General features: G+C 33.0%; 2 protein-coding genes across 3 annotated transcripts in view; one reads left to right on the forward strand and one right to left on the reverse strand.

Moving 5' to 3' along the window:
* The window catches only part of LOC128159380 (early endosome antigen 1-like), a 132,663-nt gene that overhangs the window by 37,214 nt on the left and 70,163 nt on the right, over nucleotides 1–25,286 (reverse strand). For both annotated transcript variants that reach the window (XM_052822442.1, XM_052822440.1), the window contains exons 21-26: nucleotides 17,351–17,479; nucleotides 7,558–7,680; nucleotides 6,616–6,711; nucleotides 6,333–6,422; nucleotides 2,578–2,736; nucleotides 1,517–1,606 (exon numbers count right to left, since the gene is read on the reverse strand). In XM_052822442.1, coding sequence (XP_052678402.1) covers nucleotides 1,517–1,606; nucleotides 2,578–2,736; nucleotides 6,333–6,422; nucleotides 6,616–6,711; nucleotides 7,558–7,680; nucleotides 17,351–17,479 — 687 coding nt within the window. The remainder of the gene's footprint in view (nucleotides 1–1,516; nucleotides 1,607–2,577; nucleotides 2,737–6,332; nucleotides 6,423–6,615; nucleotides 6,712–7,557; nucleotides 7,681–17,350; nucleotides 17,480–25,286) is intronic.
* LOC128159381 (uncharacterized) lies at nucleotides 19,197–22,258 on the forward strand. The gene is made up of 3 exons (XM_052822443.1): nucleotides 19,197–20,411; nucleotides 21,281–21,428; nucleotides 21,730–22,258. The coding sequence occupies exons 1-3, from the start codon at nucleotides 20,132–20,134 to the stop codon at nucleotides 21,950–21,952; spliced, it is 651 nt and encodes a 216-aa protein (XP_052678403.1). The 5' UTR covers nucleotides 19,197–20,131; the 3' UTR covers nucleotides 21,953–22,258.

The raw sequence follows: 25,286 nt of genomic DNA on the forward strand, positions 1-25,286 counted from the left end.
TACAAAGTAATTACAATTATGTTTTATTATTCCTTTCTGCGCTGCAAAATCTTCTGTGAACACACGCTATTTTAAAACTCTAAGTCACATGGCAATCACGTGGAGTAAGACGGAACTTTTATATATAACTTTATACTGGAACTTGAAACTCAAATATGTTATAAATATGTTATATTATTTGCACATTTTAAAAAAAAGGTTACCTGAGGGGTAAATTAGATGTTTTCTCTTAGTTATGTTTTCATAGACAAAGAATAAAAAAGCAGTAATTTTTTTACACGTTCTGTTGATATTTTAATGATAGACTGGCAATGCCTGCTGATATGCGCGAGTGATACATTTCTTACAATGTACGATAGACAGAGGTCCAGTCTATTTCAATGACGAAGAAATCAGAACTATATCGCACGTTATTATTTCACGTGTGTGCTCAAAACCCACTCCGCGAGTGCCGATGACACTCAGCAAAGGTCTTCTCGCTTCTCGAACTCAATATATAAAAATAAGGCTATTGTAAACAAACTGGGTTTTTCTTAAATATTTCATGCACATCTCCATTCGGAACTTCTCAGATAGTGACGTTCATTAGAACAGAACAAAGTTTGCGCCGTGTAGGTGTTGTCAAATTCATGGGCAGCGATTTCATAAAAATTACTTTGATTCGTTTTATTTTTTCAAGAAAAATTTTAAAAATGCATAAGTAAATAAAAATGAGATTGTTTAACCCTTTCAAATTAGCAATTACACAAACAAAAGCTGTTAATGCATGCTCTATTTTCTTCAGCACATAAATAATTTAGTGCAAAATTTTCGCAAAAGCGGCTATGATAACAAGGACTCGCTCGCTTCGCGAGCCGACTCAAAAATCATAATCAACACATCTGTTTTATTACCATGTTCATTTTTGAAAAAATGATTTCCATGTAATTTTTTACCCCAAGTCAAAATTCTTAGAGCTACTGAATAAGTATGAAATGCTATGATTCTAATTGGGATTCTTTGAATACATACCTGTGTGGAAGCATCCTCGGGTAGTATAGATTCAGATTTGTTCAAATCACGATCCAATTTTACATTGATTTTTTTTTTCAAAATTGAATCTTCACTACCTGATAATGCTTGCATATCAGTTTCAGCTTTTTTGGACAAACAGTTTTGTAGGAAAAGATTTTTGAAAAATACCAACAAATGTTCAATAATTCTTTGTATCTCCCTCTGAAAGAAGGTGTAGCCCTTCACTTCATCAAACTTGAATTCCCTTCACCAGTAATGCTTAAAGCAAAACTTGGTTGAAATTGGCACAGTGGTTCTGGAGAAGAAAGTTTACGGACAGAAGGATGGACACAGGCAGACAGACAGACAGATGAATGGACACAGGCAGACATACAGACAGACGGATGCTGGACAGAATGTGATAAAATAGCTCACTTAAGCTTTGAGCTCAGGTGAGCTAAAAAGGTTATGTTAAAATCAAAATTATTAAGCATACAATATTTAAACAAATTTCACATGATACCTTCTCTTTCTGATATTTTTCAGATTTTTCTTTGTATTCACTCATATCCTTGTCTAGCTGAATCATTTGGGTGTTCATCTCATTTCGAATCTGTAATTCAAAATCATAAACATGTATCTTAAAAATAATGGTTGAGAAAAAATATTAGACAACCAGCATAATAAAATGCAAAACTCAAAGTAGGCTATTACATGTTACAAAAAAAAAATGATCATATGATAAACCCTAAAACATAGAGAACTGGCAAGACATAACCTGATATTACAGCATAATTCAAAAGCAGAATTCATTTATATAAAGAGCATGTCTACGAGAAAAGTATGCAAAATGTGGTGGGAGCAAGGATCATATTTTGTATGCAGGAGTGTTATTCTCCATATGCTTAGTTAATCTGTAGACCAGTAGAAGAGAACATTATTAGAGAAGTAATCCATTTTCACAATTTAACCAAAACAGACTGGCCCTAAACCATTCCCCTGGCCCTGAAGCCGTATTCAATTTTCGAATTTGGCAGAGGTTTCCTTGCTCATCATAAACATGTACTCTGTTTGTCTGTAGTATTAATATTCAACCGACATAGTATTTTAGAATATTTTTTGAAAATTGCATCAATCTTTACAGCTTGATCCAAAATTTTAGGCTCCTCTAGTAGGATAGAGTCATAATCAAATTTGTTTCCCCTCCTCCTTTAGGCATTCCACTCCAAATTTGATAATTCAAAATTATGATTCTGGATATGGATGTGTCAGATAACAGAGTCATCTGAATAAAGAGTCAAAGTTGCAATGATGCATTGATATTAAAAGGGTGTAAATTTGAAGAAACTAGACCACAAGATATCCTGATTTCAAGGGATCAAATTTATGACCAAATTTTACAATATATTATAAGGAAATTCAAATGCTCTACGCCTATTAAATATACTATTATCATTTTCAACCATACATTTCAAAGAAGTGTAACATTGATTTCTAAAGTTCTCACAAAATAAACTTTGCTGCCAAGATGTTTTGATGAACTTTTTCAAAGCAATATTCTAGGACAATAAATCAAATCAGTACCTCTCTAAGTTCATCAAAAGACCGGTTGAGCTCTGTTTCTTTCTCTTTAGAGTTAGCTAAAGTCCTCTGCATTTCTTCATTCTTGATGATAAGTTCTGCTTTCTCAGAACGTAGACCATCCACTTCCAATAGAGTAGCATCAAACTTTTCTTGAAGCTCCTAATAAAATAAACAATTAGAGTAAATCAAAATATTACACCGTAACCCGAAAAATTAAATAATCTGATAAACAATTACAAAACGAACATTAGCTATTATGGTCCCACACCCAGGATGTTTTACATGTAACTAGATCTGTTACGTCTTTAAACTACTGTTTTTGTTTTCAAAATATACTTGGATTTACAGATGTTTTCCTTTGAACCCTTGAAAATGGCATGATTTTGGTCAAATTTTATTTTTCTATTTATATAGCTTACAATGTCTTAGTAAAGTATTTCTAATTATTCACAACTCTTCATTATGTAAAGAAGACTTGTGCCATGATTTTGTTTACATCGGTTTAATATACTGGTCAAACTTTTGTTTTTAAGCTGATTTTCCTATCTGATTATTTGTTAAGGTGGCTCGACACACCAATGCATTATTTGATGGATCGATGAAGAATTCTCTTTGAGAAATGATTATTCAAAAATGACACCTATATCGGCCTCTGATTATTTTATATGAATTTTTTTTGTATTTTTTTTATAGAAACCGGAAACATCGTTTTAGCTGCGAACAAGATATATTAGAGCTAAAAAATTGTTATCAATTAATGCACAATACAATTATCTATAAATACATATCAAAAACGGCCAGATAAACTTTTAAATATTTTTGTAAAAAAAATATTTATGAAAATGAAAAAAAAAGGATTGTAGATATTTTTTAAATCTATGGATAAAAACTGCAGATAAACTGTTACTCGCATTTAACAATTGCTGTACAATCATATTTCAACAAAAAATTGAAACCAAATAGTGAAATTAAAGTATAAATGGAAAATTTTAAAATCGAACCGATCCCGATTGTAATTAAACAGATCCCGAACGAAATCACATAAAGTTAGAATGAATCAGAATTTTGCAAAAATTTCAGGTTGTTTAGCTGTAAAATGGTTTCGTCATTTACTAACTTTATAATTTATATCAATTACTTAGAAAAAAACTGCAGTTTATTTGTAAAATTTCAATTTTAAAATAATTCTGATCGGGATCAGTTTTTTTTCAATCGGGATCGGTTCAATTTGATAAATAGCAATTTTTCCAAAATTTCTCATTTTCATTTCAATTTCTTTGTAAAATGTCATTGTTTAGTAAATAGTTTATGTGACTATATGTTATTTTTAAAATTTTATCCATAGATTAAAAAGATATTAAAGAATTACAATTTTGATTTTCAGAAATATTTTTTTAATTAAAAAATTAAACACTTGACCAAACGATCTTTGGCATGAATTTATTTATAATTATATTACACATTAATTGACAACAAGTTTTAAGCTCTAATATATTCTGTTTGTCTGCAAAACAGTTTTTCCTATTTCACTGAAAAAATACAAAAAAATTCGTATAAAATAACTGAAAGCCGATATTGATCTCTGTTTTGTGGAATCATGTTTCAACAAAGATTCTCTATCGATCCATAAAATAAAATTTTGGTGTGTCGAGGAACCTTAAGAACATAAATAAACTGTTAAATCTGCACAACCTGTTCTTTCTCACAAGTTATTGCTTTTTGGATTTAAAACTTTCCCAGAATATTTTTAAAGATTTTTCCTATATATTCCTATGCAAAAATCCATCACCCCATTGTGGCCCCACCCTAACCCTGGGGACCATGTTTTGAACAAACTTGAATCTACACTATCTGAGAATGCTTCTAATCCAATTTGAGCTTTTCTGGTCTAATAGTTTTAGAGAAGAAGATTTATAAATATTTTCCCTAAATATTCCTTAGTAAAAATTCATCCCCCGACTGTGGCCCCACCCTACCCCCGGGGACCATGTTTTGAACAACCTTGAATGAATACTATCTGAGGTTGCTTCCACTCCAATTTAAGCTTTTCTGGTCTTAAAGTTTTTGAGAAAAAGATTTTTAAAGATTTTCTCAATACATTCTTATGTAAAAATCCATCCCCCCATTGTGGCCTCACCCTACCCCCAGGGACCATGATTTGAACAAACTTGAATCTACACTATCTGAGGATGCTTCCATACAAGTTACAGATTTTCTGGCCTTATAGTTTTTGAGAAGATTTTTTAAAAATACCAACAAATTTTCAAGAATTATCTCCCCTTGAAAGAGGATGTGGCCCTTCATTGAACAAACTTGAATCCCCTTTACCTAGTGATGTTTTGTGCCAAGTTTGGTTGAAATCTGCCTAGTGGTTCTTAAGGAAATCAAAGTACTGAAGGCCGGGCTCTCTCGGTGTCATTATGCATATTGTGTAGTAAAGACTGAAAATCTCTCTCTCTCTCTCTCTCTCTCTCTCTCTCTCTCTCTCTCTCTCTCTCTCTCTCTCATGCTTTTAATGTCGGCAAAGCGTCAAAGAGTGACCAAATGTTGTAAGCGGCTATAAACAAAAATATGTCTCTAGTAGAAAAAAAAATTAACAGTTGCTGCTTTGAATTTTGCAAGAAGCGTTATATATTTAATACCCATTTCTTCAACGCGCAGTAAAGTAGTTTTTGGAAATTCATGCGCATTGTATGTGTCCAAAATGCATAGTTTTATTTTTAAAGCACGTTATTGATAAGAAAACTAAAAAAGATAGACAATTCTCTCGAAAATAATAAAAAATAAAACAAAATGCCAACACTTTTGACAAAACTTGGCTCTCTGTGTAACTATTTAGAATAGCGGAAGCTTTTACTTTGACGCTGTTTGGTTTTTTGTTAACTGTGCTATTTATAGTAACATTGGCGAATTGTCTGAATGTTTTTATTCATTATATGGGTGCTTATAAAAAATTATAAAAATGCTTATTAGGGATAATAAGGTAAAATAAAATTTCTATAACAAAATTTAAGATACTATAATTATTAAAAAGTTATCTATTATTCATTAATTCAATACCCTCTTAGTGTATACCTTTTGCAAAATTCCTAACAACTGTTTTAATCAAAGTACTGAAGTACTGAAAGCCGGGCTCTTTTGGTGTGTCTTTATGCATATTGTGTAGTAAAGACTGAAAATATCTCTCTCTCTCTCTCTCTCTCTCTCTCTCTCTCTCTCTCATGCTTTTAATGTTGGCAAAGCATCAGAGAACGACCAAATTTTGTAAGCGGCTATAAACAAAAAATATGTCTGTCTAGTAGAAGTTAAGAAGTTCAACAGTTGCTGCCTTGAATTTTGCAACAAGCATTATATATTCAATCCCCGTTTCTTCATCGAGCAGCAAAGTAGTTCATGGAAATTCATGCGCATTGTATGTGTCCAAAATGCAGAGTAATGTTTTAAAAACACGTTATTAATAAGAAAACTAAAAAAGATAGACAAAAATTCATTCGAAATTTAAAAAAAAAAAGAAATAAAATGCCAACACTTTTGACAAAACGTGGCTCTTTGTGTAACTATTTGGTATAGCGGAAGCTTTACCTTGACGCTGTTTGGTTTTTTGTTTATTTGTGCTATTTATAGTAACATTGGCGATTTGTCTGCCTATAGCCAGGACTCTGGTTTCATCAGAGCCCGGCTAAAAATCAAAATTATAATTGATATGATGTAAATGGAAGTAGATTACAGCAGTCAACAAGACATGAGTCTATTACCAGTTTTGCCTTTAGCAGCTTTTCCGACTCAAGTACTTTTTCCTGAATCAATGACTGCAACTCCTTGGTCTTCAGCTCGTTTATCTCCTCCTTAATGAACAATTAAACAAAAAAGATGCTCTTTTAAAAACCATGACACAAAGAATAATTCAAACTAGTAAGTACAAACATGAATGTTCTAATAAGTAGATGAATCACACTATCTCTAGAGTATACAGTATAGAATTGTTTGATAATAAAAAAAAAATATAATGAAGAAATTGTCTTTAATAGAAATTATTACCTGTTGTGCTAAATTTTCTCTCACAACTGTAAGTTCACATTTAGTTTTTTCAATGACGTTTTCCAGTTCCTTTTTAGTTGTAACCAAACTTGACAGCTTAAAAGAAAAAGAAATTGCAACTGTAAATCAAACAAAAGGCCCATGGGCCCATCGCTCACCTGAGCAACCATAGACATACAGGTAATAAAATCCACTTAATGGAGTCATATACGAAATATCTGGACAATGTAGCATAATAGATCCTGTATCAAAAGATTTTGCCAATTTTTTCCCTCTATATTCTAAGATCTATTTTTTAACCATCCTTGATAATGGAGATTAGGCTTTGCATCTGAAGCTACCTCTATGATTCATTTATATTATAGTTTAATCAACTATGCAAATTTAAAATAGTACTATTATCTATTAAACATGTGACCTGTTCCAAAAAAACTTGAGCTTAACCTTATTATAAGATATATTCATCAGAGGGCACCTGCTCCAAAAACTTTAACCAGCTCTAAAAACCTTAACTTCCTCCAGCATCCGAAACCTATGGCTCAGATTCAGCATTTAAGCCTGTGTGGTGCATCGGTATCATGAGACACACCATCCATGCAAGTTTGGTGAAGTTAAGACCAGTAGTAACTTAGATATTGCTATCAAAAGACACCTGCAACAAAATCTTTAACCTGCTCCAAAAACCTTAACCTCCTCCAGCGTCTGAAATTTAGGATTCTGATTCAGCATCCAAATCTTCCAAGTCCATAAGTAGGTCCAGATGCATCATCCATGCAAGTTTAGTGAAGATAGGACAAGTAATAACTTAGATACAGGACCTGCAACAAAAACTTTAACCAGGTCCGGACATGACGCCAACGGTATAGCATAAGCTCCCCCTGATTTCGTCTCAGTGAGCTAAAAACTGCTGATGTAATGAGCCATCTAAAAATAATTTCTTACAGAATTGAGTTGTAATTCCTGTTCAGCTGTTTTTTGCTTCATCTCGCTGTTATACTTTTTTAGATTAGTAACCTGTTCCCATAAGTCCTTTGCTTCAGTAGATATTTTCTCAAATTCCAATGCCTGAAAACAAATAACTCACACTGTTATACATGTATCATGACTAATGAAATATGATTTTGAACAAGATGTAATTATAATCAGGGCAATTATAAAGTCTCCCAAATGAAGCAAGGCAATGATTGGGGGATGGAATGACCAAAATGGGTCATACTTTACATATTAAGAAAAATTAATGCTTGATTTCTTTTTTCTGGAAATTCAAAATGTTCCCCCATGGGTAATTTAATATATATTAAGTGAACCTGCATGACCAGGGAAAAGAAATATATATGGTTTAAGGTGGCGATGTCAACTGTTTTCAAGGTATTTGGGCACTTCCTGTTTAAAGAGGGTCAGAATCCTCCTCGGGGCTCATTATCTACTTATCATTTAATGCCCCTTGACACAAGGAACAAGAATATATATGGTTTAGGGGTCTCAACCCTTTTAGAAAATCTTCTTTTTAAGGTTGGACCCCCCCCCCCCGACATGGAACTTAGGAACTTATGACCTACATACTATTTGATATGCCATCATACAAAAACAATAATATATATGTTTAAGGGGTCAGGATCCCATCCTTGGTCATTTCTAATTCCTGAGGGATGTGGGTGACCCCAGGGGCCTGAATTAATATACCATAAATTATCGAAATTTTAGAAGGGAACACGACCTTAACTTTGATATTTGTCAACGACACATGATATTGAAATTGATACAGAATCATAATGCCCTTCTACATGTATATAATGCTTTTCAAAATAAATTTCATTTCTGAGAGACAAAAAAATATATTAAACTTTGAGATTCTAGCCCCTTAAAATCCCTGATAATGTAACAATTGAGAAAACTTTTAGGTTTATAGGTAAATAACTGCAAGATTAACAATTTTTCCTTCCACATGTTCAACTTATAACAAAATATTCCTTTGCAAAGATTTATGAATCAAAGATTTTAGAACCCTCTTGGTCCCTAATGTATGGAACCAGCCACTTTTCTTGATATGCAATGAAAAATTCTTTGATTTTAAAAGACTATTTTCTTCCATCTCTATATTAGCTACAGGTCTGTAGCTCCCAGTCTGAAAAAATTTTGAAGGATGACCTGGGAGCTACAGTGCCATTTATTGTGTCATAGTGACTTTTTCCCGTACAACAAATATATTGAATAGCTTTTATTAATAGAAAATTGATTTTTAAATCATATTGTGTGACCACCTCAACAATTGATTCCAATCAACTTACCTAAGCAAGTCGATTGAAAATCTTATGAAAAATCGTGGGTTAAAAATTACTGCATTTTTTTGCTCAATGACATGTAAAGTGATACATGTATGAAAGATGAAATATCAGTATATATCAAAATAAAGATATTGAAAAACTCCTCTTTGCCTCTAATTTGAGGAATTTCTAGCCTCTTAAATTACACAACGCATGAGAATATTTTTTATTATATATGGATAAATAAGTAAGATTAACATATTGCTACTTTTACATATCACAAAATATATCTTAACAAGAGGCCCATGGGCCACATCGCTCACCTGAGGAACAATAGGTATGATAAAATCAGCTTAATGGAGTCATAATACAAACTATCTGGACAATGTACAATAATACATGTTGATCCTGTATAAATTAAATCCATTTTCCCCCTGGATATTCTTATGTTTATAATCATTAGTCCCTTTTCTAACAGGATGATTTTATAGTCATATCATATGTTGAGTATTGCAGTTCTCAAAAAGATCCTTAACAATTGTTTATATATAGGATATAAACGTACATAAACTCTGAACCTTCTTGTGAGGCCTAGTATTGTCCTGGAGCCAAAGTCTTAACAATTATAAAGAATCATCTGGCTGATTAGTTTCTGAGAAGAAGATTTTTAAAGATTTACCATATATATTCCTTTGTTAAACTTTGACCCCCCCATTGTGGCCCCACCCTACCCCCGGGGATCATGATTTTCACAACTATGAATTTACACTAACTGAGGATGCTTCCACACAAGTTTCAGCTTTCCTGGCTGATTAGTTTCTGAGAAGAAGATTTTTAAAGATTTACTTTATTTATTCCTATGTTAAACTTCGACACCCCATTGTGGTCCCACCCTACCCCCGGGGATCATGATTTTCACAACTATGAATTTACACTAACTGAGGATGCTTCCACACAAGTTTCAGCTTTCCTGGTCTTATGGTTCATGAGAAGAAGATTTTCAAAGATTTACTCTGTATATTCCTATGTAAAACGTCGACACCCCATTGTGGCCCCACCCTACCCCCGGGGGTCATGATTTTCACAAATTAGAATCTACACTACCTGATGATGCTTCCACACAAGTTTCAGCTTTCCTGGTCTTATGGTTCATGAGAAGAAGATTTTCAAAGATTTACTCTGTATATTCCTATGTAAAACGTCGACACCCCATTGTGGCCCCACCCTACCCCCGGGGGTCATGATTTTTACAAATTAGAATCTACACTACCTGATGATGCTTCCACACAAGTTTCAGCTTTCCTGGTCTTATGGTTCATGAGAAGAAGATTTTTGAAAATTTCTCGAAAATTTTCATAAATTCCTAATTATCTCCCTTTGCAAAAGGGCGTGATCCTTAATTTTCACAAATTTAATTCCCCTTAGGCTAAGGATGCTTTGTGCAAAGTGTGGTTGAAATTGGCCCAGTGGTTCTTGAGAAGATGTTGAAAATGTGAAAAGTTTACAGACAGACGGACAGGCGGACAGACGGACGGACAGACAGACAGACGGACGACAGACAAAATGTGATCAGAATAGCTCACTTGAGCTTTCAGCTCAGGTGAGCTAATAAAACGCTATGAGGAGAGACAATAGAACCCTTCAAGCTGTAGCCTGAGGGGTGATCCCAATTTTCTTCATATCAAATGAAAAGTAATCAGATATTAAACACATTTTGATCAACAAGTGTTTACCAAATGGTTACCATTCTTGAGCTATCTAAAAAAGAATGTTTTAGGGGCTGACCCATTTTCTTCTTACTGGGGCCATTTAACGATTACCCGGTATTTCATGGTTGAGTATTGCTAAGACTATCATCTAAGCATATTCTTTTCTATGTTCCGTCACAAAATATTTGTCCATTATGAGATATAAGTGATGAGAGTTTTGGACTTCTAGCCCCTTAAAACCCCTAATGATGTAACACAGAAAAAGAAGATGAGGGAACAAGATAGAGCAAATGCCCATTTGGTTTTGTCGTAAAAAACAATTTCAAATTAATTTTCTTCCAACCAAATATACTAGATAATGTTATATTACAAGTTTAAAAAAGCTCGATTTCTAACTATATTCAGTTTTGAATATTTTAACAAGCGATAAAAAAACCAAACAAAAAATAAAAAAAAAAACTTGGTGGTATCGAACTCACAACCTAAAAACCCTAGCTCTATAATGTTACCTCATGTCTGGTGCTCTAACCACTGAGCAATTTCAGTCACAACAACCATCATTGTTAAATGCTAAATGCAACTTCAACCACGAATTGACGGACTTGTAAAATTTCTCTAAAACCTTCAATTGTTGGGATACAAAATGTCCCCCTCATCCAAGCATTCCCCCGGATGTGATGGATGAGGGGCATTCTTGGAATCCAGCCTTCGGCATATCGGAGTATCAAGTAGCATTATTTCCTGGCTATTATGCTCGGGATCGCCCTTCAAAAAAAGCTAAAAACCTACCTGGAAGTGACATCACATACCGTATAAATAGTGCTTCCATTGTGATAAACACTCATAATTTTAAAGCAGATTTATTGTCAAATATGTATTTTTATTTGAGGTGGGATAAACAATTCTCAAAACCCATACAGGGAGGGAACCTTGATACTCCTCAGCCTCAGGCTGTCTTCCAAGAATGCCCCTCATCCATCACATCCGGGGGAATGCTTGGATGAGGGGGACATTCTTTTCATCCAGCCTTCGGCATATCGGAGTATCAAGTAGCATCTTCAAAGTATTTGACAATAAATAAAAATCCTTCCAAGTAGAGAAGATTCTCAATCAATGATTTAAATAAACATCACTACATTTTAATAATTCAACTTTGGTTTCATCATGTGGAAACACAAAATTGCTTTATCATCTTAGCCACAAAACACATCAAATGTACCCATTATTTTCCTCACCAATTTCTATAATAATTGTCCATATTGTGGCTGCATGATTAATGTTTTCTCAGAAAATAATGTTTTAAAACCATTCTGCTTCATTTCTCTGTGATATACCGTAATAAAATACATTGTTTGTAAAATCCAAACTATCTAATTTTCTGTCTGTAAGATGTTAATAGAAAGAAGAATGAATTGCATTCATTGAAATGTCAGATTTTACTGTCTGATATATAGGGTACATTATAATACACATATAATACAGCTATAATGTAATTAAATGTATGATCTTCTAGCTTCCAATGTAATGTAGAAAACAAATGTTTTCTTCCTTGAATATAAAGTACCGGTATTATATTCATGCATGATTAAGTTTTGCAACATAACTAAGGTACAATGACCCTCTGATCAGAAAAATATTTACTCTTCATTATTACTTATATGTCAATCATTCTTTTATAAACTAAAATCATATTTATATATACATGTATATCCTATTTTGTCTAGCTTGTATAGCTATATATTAGGATCAGTTAAGTTTTCTTTGAAACTTAGATATTATCAGTAAAAGCAATAGTATTCACTTGTGTACAGAAGGATGTCAGGTATAATCTTGTCTGATGTCTTTCAACCTTAATTGAAAATTCTTAAATCAATATCTATGACTTTCCTGGTATGTGGTATTTATTCAAAAATCAAAATGCTAATCTTTCATAACACATCCATTTTGATATATTAATACACTGTACAACCAAACTCTGCATGAATTAATTAGTTTTAAGAAAACTAATTTCAAAACTTGCTATCTTTTCTAAATTTGATAATTATATCTTCAATTTGAAATAGGTTAATATAAATGACCTATGTTAAGATTTTAACCTCTAGCTAGGTACTGTTTTCTCTTAAAGAATATGGAATTCATATTTCATTTTCCATAAATCTAATATATGTATCATTATAAACAATCTATTATTTACATATACATGTATATTCATGGAGTATATATAACTTTTCCCTATAAAGTGGGAACATTGTATGACATTAATTTTTTGTGTATTAACAATTTATGACAAGATATGAAATCTAATATTAAGTTCTTTGTAATGTCATTTTTTGGTCGTCAATATATCTATATTTATGTAATCACAATAAGACCAACAATTGAGAACTGTAAACAGGACTATTTTTGCCCCATGTTATTTTCTTAGATTGTAAACATTTTTGTCCCAATTAAAACCTGCCCAGACAAAGCTTTGTTTATAGAGAGACAAGGTAGGGGATTGTAATTCGCCTAGTCTTCATCAATACACCCACTGGCAAAGAGACAAAAAATAAAACAGGAACAAATGTGTTCCCTGTAATCGTTCTTGGAATTTATGAATGATCAGATATGTTATATCTATGGTAACATTATTTACATATATGCCAGCAGCTAAATATGAGTAAACATTTCTTCAATATTAAATATTGTACTATAATATCTTTGTCCATATGATCGAGTGATATGATTAAACACAATCACTATCTTGAAATAACTTATTATAATCAAATTTCATATTAAATGAAATAAGCGAAAGTATAAATCCTGTTAATTCATATATTCAATCAATATGACACAATTAGAAAATACAGAAAAAGAACTTTCTCAATCTTTTGCAAAAGAAATTCAATCATCTTTAATATTAAAAAGTTTTTCCCATCATTTTAATTTTCTGTTGCAGCTACTACATAGCCTTGTGTTCACACAATGTCTTAACACATATATCTGTAAAGTTAATATTTTCTAATCTATTCTGATTCAAATTCTGAATAATATGTACCAGAAACGTTCTAAAATCTGTTTTAAATTTGTAGTATCATATATACTAAACACCATTAGCAAGTAAATACATGCAACATTTGTCTTTTCATGAAGACTTCAGTTCTGATGATAAGTTCTGAAGAGATAATCAATAATTATTCACATATACTGGAAACCATTCCAATGCATCAACTAATACATATATGGTAAGTATATAATAAATGTATGAAAATCAGTTTGTTCTTTGCTTTTTCTCAATATGAACATTGTAAACATGGTGCTAGCTAGTGTATCGTAATGAGAAGCAAAATAAATTCCTGTTCATTAGTGAAATTTCTTGTTTGGTCTTCTATGACACCAAATAATATTACTGATATCATCATCTGTACTTATTTCAACCATGTGCAAACTGATGCATTAAATACTTCTTTTTTATCATGATCAATAAACCAACATTAATTTCATGTAATGTATTGCATCAGCCTGTTCCGATGTTCTAAATTGACATCTTCTTTCACCTACATGATTTAGTACAGTTGTATTATTAACTTGACTGTTATTTTGTTCAAACTTCAGACCTTTGGTCATTTTACTATGAGCATTACATTTTGTAAATTGTGGGTCGTAAACCAATTATCTCCAGTATCAGTCAGCAGTTAAGAGAAATTCCATCTCTTGTCTCATTTATATCCCTGATATTGAGATCAATAAAACCATAAGAAAAATCTGAACACAGCGTGTTCTAATTGTACTGTACTATTTAATATATACACAGCGTGTATATTATTCAACTTGCGGTGTAAAATCTTTTATATAGTCCAAGTTCTGAACACAACGTGTTTTATAAACTTACTATCAACCAATACACAACGTGTACTGTAAAACTTGCGGTAAAATATATTCACGACAAAATTCTGAACACAGCGTGTTCTTATCGTGCATTCAACAAATACACAACGTGTATTGTACAACTTGAGTTGTAAAACCACATGAACCATGTGTAAAACGAAATGCACGGATTATCAATCCTTTCAAACCAAGACTTCGTCATTGGTAGATTTAATTCGTTTTCAAAGGCTTTACAAACCTTGCAACTAAGACCACGTCTTAGAAAATTTATTAACACCGCAATAACCATATAACCGACAAGGGCTCATGTCCCGATGTCGCCAGAAAAAATATGAGTGTTTATCACAATGGAAGCACTATTTATACGGTATGTGATGTCACTTCCAGGTAGGTTTTTAGCTTTTTTTGAAGGGCGATCCCGAGCATAATAGCCAGGAAATAATGCTACTTGATACTCCGATATGCCGAAGGCTGGATGAAAAGAATGACATTTTTAAAGTATAGTGGGTCATCTCTACATGTTTTTATTGATTGAAATCGGTTAGATTTCCTTTAAACCACATATAGACTGACAAAAATATGGAACCCAGACCCACTCAAGAAAAGGCATTGGAGTTCTAAAAATGACACTATTTGGAGGTTTTGACACGCATACGCCAGTTTAAATCAACCTATTCTAAATATCTAACATATATATATATATATATTGAGGAAAGACTAAATAGCCAAAATGGCCCCTAATTTGAGGCGCAATTCCCTTTCTCCTGATATCAAATGAAATTTAAAGTTTTTTGATACTAAACACATTTTGTTCAAGAAAATTTAAAATCCCTAATGACAAAACATGAAAAAATTTTTTATAATGTTACAGTATTGTTGAATAACTGTAAGATAAACATGTTTGCTTCTATAACATATCAAACTATTTTTGACTAAAACTATATTTCAAACTCAAAGTAATGGAAGAGAGACTTTTGGCTTCTAATTTGAGGGGCCATTTTCTTTCTCTTCTTATGAAATGATACTTAACACAATTTGTTCAAGAAGTGTTTAGAAATGTATTACCATTCTTGAACTATCTTTAAAAAACGTTTTAGGGGCCAACCCTCTATCTCCTTATCAGGACATTTTAGCAAAATTCTGATGGTTGAATACTATTTAGAAGATCATTCTAAAGCATCTATATCGTCTATATTACTTTTAATAATATTGGTCCTTTTAGAGATTAAAACGATCAAAGTTTTAGTCTTCTATCCACCTAAAAACCACTAATGATATAACACTTGAGAAAACTTTTTTTTTAATTGTTTATGAACATTCAGGACGCAATACAACAAATATTTCAAAAAATCAAAATTGTAAAATTTTGAATATTAAGATTTTAAAAAAAATCTTAAACTTCCTTTTTGGAGAACCCGATGTGGCAGACGTGAATCATTTAACTTATGCGCACCCTTCTAAAGGTAGATCTATCATCGCTGAAAATTTCAAGTTTCTGTCTTTAACCATTCTCTAAATAATTGCTGGACAAAATGAGGAAAAAGTTGATAAAGGGAAGTATGTCATATGCGAAAGAAACCGTTTTTGAGATATTTGGTTTTGAAAAATTTTGTGTAAGAAAACAAAGAAGCAAAACAATAGGACAATAGAAACCTAACAAAAATAATCTTATCCGTTGGAAATGGAAAATCTTAACAAGACACAATTTTGTTGCGAGCAAGGAGGAGGTCTTCCGTTCGATTTTAGAAGTTGATATACATGTATGACCTTGATTTTGCTATTTAACAGCTAAACATGATTTGGAAAAGGAAGAAATAGATCTTTATTCTAAGGGCCAGAAACTATTTTGTTTTAGGTGTAAGAGCTTTGGTTGGAAACATTAAGACACCTCTTGGCCCATAATTTGTGGGGCCAGCCCCTAAATCTTGATATCAAATGAAAGCTTTCATAATTCTAAACACACTTTGTTCAACAAGTGTTAAGATTTGGACTTCCAGCCCCTTAAAACCCCTATTTACAGAACATATTCATATGAGAAAACTTTTATCATGTATAAATAAATAACTGGACGATGAACATTTTTGCTTTTCTCCTTTTTGAGATATTTGTGATCAAAATATCCCTTAAAATATAATTTGATTCTTTTAACTATATGACTGTAAATTGTTTGATGTATTGATCACCCCAAATGTTAAATCTACAATAATGTTTGCATTCGGTTATGCAACTCATTCCACAAATCACTGCAACTAATGAACCAAACTCTCACCAGAGGTTGGGTTATGCATGCTTCCAGAATCTTGCAAAGCACGACCTCTGGTGAAAGAATGCTTATAAACCTAAGCATGAGTATTTAAACCAATAAATCGATTTGTTTATTTTCTGATTGAGAACTGGAATTATACATTGAGGACGTAGAAAGATTTAAAAGATGTGTTTTGAGAACTTATATTTACGGAAATACATGACAACTTTCTGCACATTTACAGAAATACATGACAACTTTCTGCACTCCTTTCTTTAGCATAGATTCAGTTGATGTGTTCTATGCGCTGCTTAAGGCTCTGGCTCAGATAGCGTCACGTGACCCCGTATAAAAAGGAAAAGTTGGGACTTTTGCTGACCATATCAAGATTTAAAAATTTTCAATTCATTTTAAATCAAATTACTTCATTTATTACATATATTTATTAGATTTTGATTTAATAACACAATGTATATACGAGAGAATAATTTCATTTGAAAAAGACAGATTGTTTTTAAAAAAAAAAATCAAAATCAACATGTACTCGACAATCGATTGAGTAGAGCAATCAATTATTATTCTCTCCAAATAATGTGACATCCATACTAAAAATAAAAGGCGTGAAGATATATGGTCTTTACTTAAAGTACCTTTTGCTTGAGTTGATGTTCCAGAAGCTCTATGTGCTGCGTCATCATAGTTCCTTTCTCCCTTTGTTCTTCAATAGCTTTTTCCAAGGCATGGTTTCTTTCTTTTACCAAGATTGCTTCTTCATATTTCTATCCAAAAAAGTTTATTATTAGTATAAATGTAACGAGAAATCACATGCACAAAGTCAGAAAAAAAACAGTACATAAAAAGAACAAAAGGAAAACAATCACTTAACTACCTAAACGCGATCTAACTTAAGTACATGATCTCATTAAGGTGTTCTGTTCGGTTTTTAGATCGCAAAATAAAAGACTGACTGGGATTTTCGAAAACAAAACACGATCTAAAAAAAAACCTATTAAGGTTTGATTATCGACTGATTATAAAGAGATCTGCTAGGACCTTCACTTTGACTTGCTTTAAGGTCACTGAATTGCAAGTATTAGCCAAATAGGGTTAAGTGGAGAGTATGTATATAAGATTTTTGTGTGATCTGATATGACCTGACACTTGGACTACAAACATCATTCAAAATCACTGCATATTATTTGATCACAGGCACCATGTGGGTCAAGTATGAGCCACATTGGAGCAAAGGGAGAGAAAATATACTCCAGACAAGGATTTTTCATATAATTCTGCTACGACCTTCACAGTTGACCTTGAAAATGGGTTCAAGGTCACTACACACCCTTAACTCAAAAGCTCTGCTGGTGTAAGGTATGAGCCAAATAGGGCTCAGTGAAAAAGTATAATTGCTCTGAGAAAAGGATTTTTGCATGGTCTGATATGACCTTGACCCTTTACCTACAAATCTCATTCAAGGTCATGGCACACTCTTTTACATTAGAAACTCTGTGAGGGAAGTATGAGCTATATTTGATCAAGGGAAGAGAATATTTCCCAGACAAGGATTTTATATATTATTCTGTTATGACCTTAACCTTAGACCTTGAAACATGGCTCAGGGTCATTGCCCACCCTTTACCCAAAGGCACTCTTTGGGTGAGGTTATGAGCCATATTGGGTCGAGGGGAGAGAAGCTATGCTTCAGACAAGCTATCTCAAATAGACAGACAGATGGACAGACTGATCACAAACAAATCCACAACACATGCTATCTAAAATGCTCGACCAAACCAACTGCATTATAATTGTGATTATTTATTGCAACCAAATTACTAGATACGTTTATCGCTTACATTTATTTTGGAGACCGGCACGGTCTCCAATTAAAATGTAAGCGATAAACTAAAATAATATTTAGTTAATGTTTACACCTTATTGTATTCATCTGCCATTCCTTAATTAAGCAAATTTATACTTATGCAATGAGCTGTCAATAACCAGAGAGGCAAATTGGGGTGTTTTTTTACACAATTTAGTTGAATAAATGGAATTAAAATTTTGTAATAGGTTTAATACTTTAAGGAACTTATTTCTTATGCGCATTTAAAAGGCGGTGCAAAGCATGAATTTTTGGACGATTGCCAATCAAGATGATCGCTAAAAGGCTGCAGAGCATTAGCTAGACGCCTTAAAAAGGGTACTTGAGAATTAAAGCCTGCACTCGATATTTTCTCATCAAAAAACCATCAGAAAACAACCATATTTTGCTACAAAACATCAATTTATCAAAATAAGATAATTTTCATGATGTCATTTCCACATTATGAGGTCACTGTGGTAATAACCTTTTACACACTTATTTTCAATATGATTTCAACTATCTGCCACCTTATTTTTAAAGCTCTTTACAAACTAAAATTTTGGGGGCAAAAAATGCAAAAGAACTGCACATTGTCCCTTAGTTAGAAAAATAAAGACAAAAAACCTCCACTTTGATGTATTTATATAAAATTAATGTATTTAACAAATAAAAATTACCTTCTTTACTTTTCAACATTAGTGTACAATATATAGAATTAGTACAATGAAAACTGTCTTAAAATCCTCATAATATCTAATCTTAAAAAAAATGCAGATGAACATCTTCAAATGGTGTTCAACATAATTATGTACAAATTTTCAGATTGTTCCATGAAGTGGTAGAAAATTCTATAGGAGGGTTGAAATTTCCACCACACACAGCCAGACAGATGGACAAATGGACAGGGTTAAACCAAATTCCCCCCCCCCCAACATTTGCAGGGGTATAATTAAAACAAGAATCCCAACGGCCTCATCGCTCAGTGACATGATATCCATAATAAAATCAGCTTTATGAAGTCATACGAAATATCTGGACAATGTTGTAGAATAAATCCTGTATAAACAGATTTTAATTTTTTTTTTGGATATTCTCATTTTAAAATTTAAGCCCCTTTTGTAACAGGATGATACAATAATCACATCACATTTAAGATATTGAGTAGTTCTCAAGAAAATCTTATCACATATATAAACCTTCAGCAAACTTCGAACCCATTGGGCACAAGATGTTGCAAAATAATTTTTAAAAATTTTCCTATGCAAATTAGAACCCCAAATGTGGTCCTGGGCCGGGATTCATAAAGATTCTAAGATTTTTCTTAGAAAATGCACTTAAGTGTTAAATAAATTCTTAGTTAAGAAAAAAACTTAAGAACAAATTCATAAAAATACTAAACATAATTCTTAACTGAGTATAAACTTAAGAAATTCATGTACTTAAGTCAAAGCTCCATGACAACACTTACAAATTCCCGGAATTTTCCTTGCCTACAAACGCGCTCTTTTGTGAAAGAGGTAAAAAAGTTAAGACTGTGACGTGAATTAGCAGACGGGAAAAAGTCAAAACAATGGATTCGCAGACGAAAAGAAAACCCAATTGGAACGCCGATGAAACGCTAGCACTAACAAACCTAGTCGATGAAAATAAGCAGATATTGAGGGGGAAATTAGGACCATCGCTGACTTCAGAAATGAAAAGCCGGATGTGGCGAAACATTGCAGTTTCATTGACTGCCATGGGTGTTGGGCCCGGTAGAACCGCTGCAGAGGCTGAGAAGAAATGGCACAACATTTTCTCTAAATCTAAATCAGAGATATCTGATCACAGAAGAGCTACGACTGGAACAGGTTTGTTATTACGCACAAAATTGAGCTTGTTTTCAAAATTTAAGTTCGCATACAAATTGCATGATACAATGATACACATTTATTTCGTTTCAGTAATGACAATTGAAGGATACGTATACAATGTAGGCCTATACTTATATATAATTTGATTCACTGTATAATAAAAAAGACTAATCAATTTAATATTACCTGTACAATACAAAATTTGCCGCGAAAGGATTTGTATAAACTCCGATCGAATTCATTTGCTATAACCGAGGAAATGTGGATCGCCAAATTTGAACAATTCACATTTTCGGTGTGTTATTCATTATCATGTTCAGCTAAACCACAAATGAGAAGTTGTATGAGGCCTTGTGTTAAACAATGTTGTTTTTTTAATGCAAAAGCAATGGAAATTAAATTGTAAACAATTAACACTGGAAAAAATACATGCACCGACCTAAGGGGGGGGGGGGGGTCATTGGCGTTTTGACCCCCAACCCCGGGAAATTTATTTAAAATCAAGTTGTAACTATGCCTTGGATCCCCTCACAATGTCAAACCTTGGAAAACCCTCCTTCCATGGAAAAATATGGACATTAGGAATTTAATAAAATTAATATGAATTTTCTGCCGCGGGGGGGGGGGGGGGGGGGGGGGGCTTCCACAGACCCTATTTAGATCTGCGCATGCACACATGAAAATATAATACTTGGATTTCAATTATGATTATAAATACCACATGTATAAATGTAATAAAGAAATTATGATCACAATTAGATGGAATCGCAATATATTTTGAATTTTTGTATAATCTTTTACTGTTATTTTGCATATCAAATTATGTTGCTGTGTACTATTCTCAATTGATTAATTGATGATTGAAGGTGGTGGTCCTCCCCAAAAGACACTCAGCACAATCGCCATGGCTGTTTCAAATGTGGTGGGGGAAAACAACACTTGCCTGTCTGGTATTCCCGGAGGTTTGGACACCTCTATCATTCAGTTGGGCGGACTTATTGGAGAAGAGCCAGTGTAAGAATATATACACTAGTATGCGTGTGTGACTAAACAATCTCATTTAAAATTACTGGTATCAAGAATTCATAGAAAAAGGTATATATAAAGAAAAATAAGTAACTTGAGCTATATGAACAAAACTGATGAAATTTATTGAGATAGGCATATTTCATGACTTTTCATTGATATCAATCATTCCAAGTATGAAATAAAATATTTATAAAAAAATGTTTTTGCAAAGATCATAAAATCATAAAACTCCAAATATGGTAACATCTACAGACAAACAAAATTTTAATCTTCACATTTTTTGCAGTGGGATCAATATCATTGAGGGACCACCAGATACAGTTCCCCACATTCTGGACCCAGAATCACCTCCGCCGCCATCTCCATCTTCATGGATGCTGCCATTAAGCAGAGGTCGCACCAACTGCTCTAATCCTAAAAGGAAAATTGAGGAACTGACTTTGAAGAAGCTAGAATTAGAAGTTCAGTATCTAGAGTTGAAAATCAAAAAGCTGAAGAAAGAGGAATGAAAAAAAACTATGTCCATTCAATCCATTAGTAAAACAGAAATTAATTTATATAAATAATGAAGTAAAATGTCAATAGAAATGTAAAGTTAAACTTAAAAGAAATAGTATTTATGACAAATTTTAGAGATTCAGTAGTTAAATCAATGAATTTAGTAAGAAAGACTTGAAATATGTGCACCTATGATGATCATCTACATGTACAACTAGTGATTTTTATGTGATATTTTATGAAATTTATTTTATTACAAATGTTGTTGTTGTTGTTGCTGTTAATGTTATTTAAAAAAAAACCTGAATATTTTAAAACATGTATGTTTGTTTTCACTCAAATGCCTACCAGTCAAAAGTGAGTTTCAGCGAACAGCTGTCTGTAACGAATTCCATCATTCTGTTGACCATTCTGTACATTCAGCCCATCATTCTGCTGATTGTCATCCAGGTCACCATCCAGGGGGCATGGTATCTGTCTGTCTTTGCAGATATTGTGTAAGATGCAACAAGCAACAATTACTTGGCAAGTCTTGTCTGGGGATAATCTAACCTCTCCATGCAGAACGTGGAATCTTCTCTTAAGCTGTCCTATGCCTCTCTCCACAATACTTCTTGTCTTTTTATGAGCCCTATAAAATACCCTTAATAAATCAATTCTTTCACATATCTTTGAAATTTAAAATAAAAAATTATGCATATTTTTTAATCATAAAAATTATCAAATTCCATAGATAAGAACACTAATTAACAGATCCCTATTAAGCAGCTCAATGATACTACTTGGCAGATAAATGCCTAAGAATTACTGTAAGCTTCTTTCTGCTTACTTCTATACACATGTCCAGTAAAAGCTATAGCATCAGCAGCAAGGTGCATTTTAAATTCAGAACATGTTGATGCACTTTATTTCTGATAAATCTCAGCATATAAAAGATTTGGAACTATATAATTAATATGAACCCTTGACAGATGAAGTGAATGGTCTCACACAGATTAAATGATTCTTTTATGAAATTGTCAAATTTAAAATAATACTTCTGTAAAATATTCCCCCGCAAAGATTATAATTACCATGTACATATGTTGCTTTTCAATTTATAATTATGATATAAGTATATGACTACTTATATAGGCATATAATTACATGTATATGTGTGGATATTTTTAGATATTGAAATGATATACTAGGGAAAATAATTCTTAATGGTTCAAAAATCAAATTAACCAAATGATATTACTCCCCCCCCCCCCCCCCATTAAAAAAAATATAAATGGGAAATTTCCTAAATTGATAGAGAGAGATAGTTTAAACAGTAATGTAGAACTAGCAGCAAAATGCCATATCATCCCGTTATATTCTGTACAGTGACAGTTTTGAATGAAATAAAATTTTGGTGGAATGAAATTCATTGATCCGCCCCATGTTATGTATATATTTAGCACTGCTGTCTCCAGAGGGCGCTTATCAGGAAAACGAAAGTAGAACGGTCATGGCCATTTTTTCGCTGCTTTTTTCGTGTTGGTTGTATCATGTATGGACAGGGTGGATGTATATATTAGACATTACTTAGCTTTTACCTGACAGAGAATTATGTGAAATGGGAAACGTACCTGTTATAGTTTGTTTGACAACCTTGGTTTGGTCGCAAAAATGGAGTTAGGAGCCATCTCTTTGAAGGATACCCGCTGTCTCCTAGCAAATGCGTATGCACAGGGATTTTGTTTTGGTCAAACAATGACTTGAGTCCACTCTCATTCAAGATCCTAGCGTCATGTGTTGAGCCTGGCCATTTCGCTACGACATCAATTATCTTGTGGAATGGATCAAAGACGACCTGTGTGTTGATGCTGTGGTAATGATGTCTGTTGACATATTCGTTTTCGTATTGAGAAGGAGCGATAATTTGTACATGTGTGCCATCGATGGCCCCAACAATTCCAGGAAACCCAGCGATTTTGAAAAACTCTTCTTGGTTTTTGCGAATTTCCTGAAGATTTAGTGGAAATTTAATAAACTGAGCACAAATTCGTGGAGAAGAGAGACATCTTAGAGTTGCAGTAATTGACCTAGAAACAGTAGGCTGCGAGACACCCATGTCGTCTCCATTGCACAACTGCATTTTACCGGTAGCTAAAAATCTAAGTGTTAATAAAATTTTCTGCAGTGGAGAAAGTGCACAGTTTCTGCGTGAACCACTCATAAGTTCGTTACCAATCAACCCCTCTAGAAAACGGATACCGGCTGAATCAAATCTGTACCTCTCAACAAGTTCAGCATCACTGTACTCTACCAAACAGTCTTTTCTTTTGCGAAAACATCTTCTGTGTGCTCCGATGGCAGCCATTTTGATTTTGAACTTAAGTTTTTCTTAGAACTTTAAGACACCTCAAGAGGACTCTTAGATTTAAGTATTGCTTAAGATTTTTCTTAGGCATAAGTTGTTTTATGAATAAAACTTAAGTTTAAAACAAATTCTTAGCGTGACTTAAGTATTTTTTATGAGTTTAAGTATTTTCTTACACTTAAGTACTGTTTAAGTATCTTTATGAATCCCAGCCCTGATTTTGACAAACTTGGATCTACAGCTTTATGGGCTAATTAATTTTTGGAGAAGATTTTAAGATATTTTTTTTTAAATATAATCCTATTTAAAAATTTGACACCCTGTTGTGTCCCCAAGGCCTATCGCATGGGAAGATGATTTTTACAAATTTGAATATACCTTTCCAGAGGAAGCTTTCAGTCAACTACCTTTTTTTGGCAAAAAGGAATTTATTGAGATTCTCTCAGACTTTCATTCTTAATATTCCTATTAAAAAAAACTGCCCCCCCCCCCTATTGTGCCCCCACCCTACTCCCAGGGATAATGATTTTAACAAACTTGAATTTACACAACCCAAGGATGCTTCCAAACAAGTAACAGAATTTCTTGCCAAATGGATTTTGGGGAAAATTAATTTTAAAAATTTCTCTCCGTAATAACCTATAATCCTAAAGATTTTATCCCCCAGTGTGACCCCACCATACCCAAATGTATCATGATTATCACAACTTTGAATCTACACTACCTTAGAATGCATCAATCCAAGTTTCAGCTTTCCTGGCAGTTTCTGAGAAGATTTTTAAAGATTTACTTACTCAATATATTCCTATGTAAAAATTCAAACCCCCATTGTGACCCCATTCCTACCCCCTGGGCACAGGGGTAATAATTTTCACAACTTTGAATCTACAGCACCTGAGGATGATTCAATAGAATTATTAAGTTTCAGCTTTTCTGGCCAAATGGTTTTTAAGAAGATTTCTGACAATTCCTAATTATCTCCCCTTGAAAAAGGGCCT

Source organism: Crassostrea angulata, chromosome 8, assembly GCF_025612915.1.
Source record: "Crassostrea angulata isolate pt1a10 chromosome 8, ASM2561291v2, whole genome shotgun sequence".
NCBI classification, from domain to species: Eukaryota; Metazoa; Mollusca; class Bivalvia; order Ostreida; family Ostreidae; genus Magallana; species Magallana angulata.

Bases quoted from the DNA above. Each gene is read 5' to 3' on its own strand.
- LOC128159381 (XM_052822443.1), top strand. From the start codon at position 20,132: ATGGATTCGCAGACGAAAAGAAAACCCAATTGGAACGCCGATGAAACG. The intron at 20,412-21,280 runs GTTTGTTATTAC...TGATGATTGAAG, and splicing joins AAGAGCTACGACTGGAACAG to GTGGTGGTCCTCCCCAAAAG. The intron at 21,429-21,729 runs GTAAGAATATAT...CATTTTTTGCAG, and splicing joins CTTATTGGAGAAGAGCCAGT to TGGGATCAATATCATTGAGG.